The sequence below is a fragment of the Penaeus chinensis genome, chromosome 30 (assembly GCF_019202785.1).
Source record: "Penaeus chinensis breed Huanghai No. 1 chromosome 30, ASM1920278v2, whole genome shotgun sequence".
In the NCBI taxonomy this organism is placed as follows: Eukaryota; Metazoa; Arthropoda; class Malacostraca; order Decapoda; family Penaeidae; genus Penaeus; species Penaeus chinensis.
Genome location: NC_061848.1, coordinates 8,447,006 through 8,449,505, shown reverse-complemented (window position 1 = coordinate 8,449,505; position 2,500 = coordinate 8,447,006). Strand labels below are relative to the sequence as shown.

At 36.2% G+C, this 2,500-nt stretch overlaps 1 protein-coding gene across 1 annotated transcript in view; it reads left to right on the top strand.

Moving 5' to 3' along the window:
* LOC125041207 (large neutral amino acids transporter small subunit 2-like) overlaps positions 1-2,500 on the top strand; it is a 29,591-nt gene that overhangs the window by 18,305 nt on the left and 8,786 nt on the right. Inside the window, exon 4 of the mRNA XM_047636046.1 lies at positions 2,426-2,500. This exon is cut by the window's right edge and continues 97 nt beyond it. Within this exon, the coding sequence (XP_047492002.1) occupies positions 2,426-2,500 (75 nt within the window). The remainder of the gene's footprint in view (positions 1-2,425) is intronic.

Sequence of the window (2,500 nt, the reverse complement as noted above, 5' to 3'; positions counted from 1 at the left end):
TATTCCATACATGTAGTGGTATTATGAATATAAATGATCCAGTTATGTAGTTTTGTAATTTAGACATGTTGATACAAATCTTTCCCTCTTATGTATGTATGACTGAAATATTTTATCTTCTGTGATATGGTTACAGTACTTTTACTCTAGCTTATAGTATCTCTTTGGCATTGGTCATCTCTGTGGTGAAATTCTTGTATAATAATGCTTGAACTGAGATTCAGACAAATTTTAGGCAAATTACATTAAAAAACATACTTGCAGAGTTGTGTATTGGTTATTTTATTATTAAATTTTGTGCCATTTATATGCACACACTCATGTACTCATACAATTTTATTTTTTGACTAAGTATAATTCCCTTGCATTATCACCAATATATAAGATTAAAAAAAAAGTTAAAAAGATTTGCCTAAAAGTTACAAACTCAGTTCAGTCTTGGAGCTTGTTGCTTAGAAACGGGAGTATTATCAAACTAACCGTATTTTTTTTTTTTGTCTTTGTGGCACTAAGGGTATATTGCACACTAACTGTTGTGAACATTTGAGTATGGCATTAGGGGTATGCGGTGTCCTTATTAGCTTGGGGAATAAAAGGCATTATCGCTTGAATATTTTATGAAGTAGTTTTAAATTATGAGGCTTGGTATATTTTTTTTTTGGTATGGTTAAATAGATTTTGAGTTATTAAAAATTATTTTTATAATAAAGAGTATGTAATTGATAAACTTAGGATTGTACTAATATGCTTAATATGTATTTGGAAGATTGGTTTAAATGTATTTAAAAAGAAAAGAAAAAGAAGATTCAGAAAAGGTTATACACAATTGTTTTTCCAATAGATTCATGATACGAATATAAAATTGAAATCCCAGAGAATTTTTGGAAGGAAGTTATGACTTATTGTGGCCATGGTAAGTGTAGTCTAGGAAGTTTAAAAAGGGCATGAGAGACGATAGCTAAATTGGATCCGTTAGTTGGTCAGTCGAAACCCTTTCCGTCTTTGAAGCTAACACCATTTCTTTGCTCTAGGGTAAGTTGCCAATTTATGCTTTTTTTCTTCACATTTCCTTATATTGTGCTGTGTCGAACACATTTTAGCTTTGCATGTTGCATTCCTGTTTCACTTGGTCTTTTCACTTGAGTTCCTCTTAGCCTTTGAATGAGAGATATCTTCATAGCTTTTAAGAGTTGCTTTCTTTTGTCAATTTTAATTCATCTGGGATCTTTTTTTTCCCAATCACTTGATCAGATAACTTAAGCAAAGTAAAGAAAAAAGATTAATGATAAAAATGCTTTCTCATGCTTTCTGCTGTCAGCCTTGAGATGGTTCTATAAAGTGTATGTGTGTGTGTGTGTGTGTGTGTGTGTGTGTGTGTGTGTGTGTGTGTGTGTGTGTGTGTGTGTGTGTGTGTGTGTGTGTGTGTGTGTGTGTGTTCGTGTGTGTGTGTGTGTGTGTGTGTGTGTGTGTGTGTGTGTGTGTGTGTGTGTGTGTGTGTGTGTGTGTGTGTGTGTGTTTTGTGTGTGTGTGTGTGTTTTTTTTGTGTTTTTTTTTGTGTGTGTGTGTGTGTCTGTGTGTGTGTGTGTGTGTGTGTGTGTGTGTGTGTGTGTGTGTGTGTGTGTGTGTGTGTGTGTGTGTGTTTGTGTGTGTGTGTGTGTGTTTGTGTGTGTGTGTTGTGTGTGTGTGTGGTTTTTTTTTTTTGTGTGTGTGTGTGTGTGAATGTGTGTGTGTGTGTGTGTGTGTGTGTGTGTGTGTGTGTGTGTGTGTGTGTGTGTGTGTGTGTGTGTGTGTGTGTGTGTGTGTGTACACACATGCGTGGGTGAGGGTGAGTGTATACTTGAGTGTATGTGTGCACATGTGTATGTATAAGTGTTTGCATATGTGTATGTTCTTTGTGATTATGAAAGTGCTTGTAAATATCTTGTGTGTGTGTGTGTGTGTGTGTGTGTGTGTGTGTGTGTGTGTGTGTGTGTGTGTGTGTGTGTGTGTGTGTGTGTGTGTGTGTGTGTGTGTGTGTGTGTGTGTGTGTGTGTGTGTGTATGCACATGCGTGGGTGAGGGTGAGTGTATATTTGGGTGTATGTGTGCACATGTGTATGTATAAGTGTTTCCATATGTGTATGTTTTTTGTGATTATGTAAGTGCTTGTAAATATCTCATGTGTGTGTGTGAGTCTGTCAGATCCTGTCTTCTTTGCGTACCTTCTTTTTGCAGTAACAAAAAAAAAAAAAAAAGGAGAAAAAAAAAAAAATCTGCACTTTATACTTACGTAACACACTTTAGGCCAAACTAACCATTCTCACTTAACTGGAATGAAACTATTTATAAAGAGATGAGCATCAAATAACTATTCTTGAGGGACACTCAACACCCAGAATCTCTAGCTATACCAATACCCTTTTATTCACAATTCCCCTATTTTGCAGGCTCTTCTATGCTGGTGCCCTCGAGGGCCAAATGCCCGAGATCTTGACCATGATCCAGGTTAAGCGCATGACCCC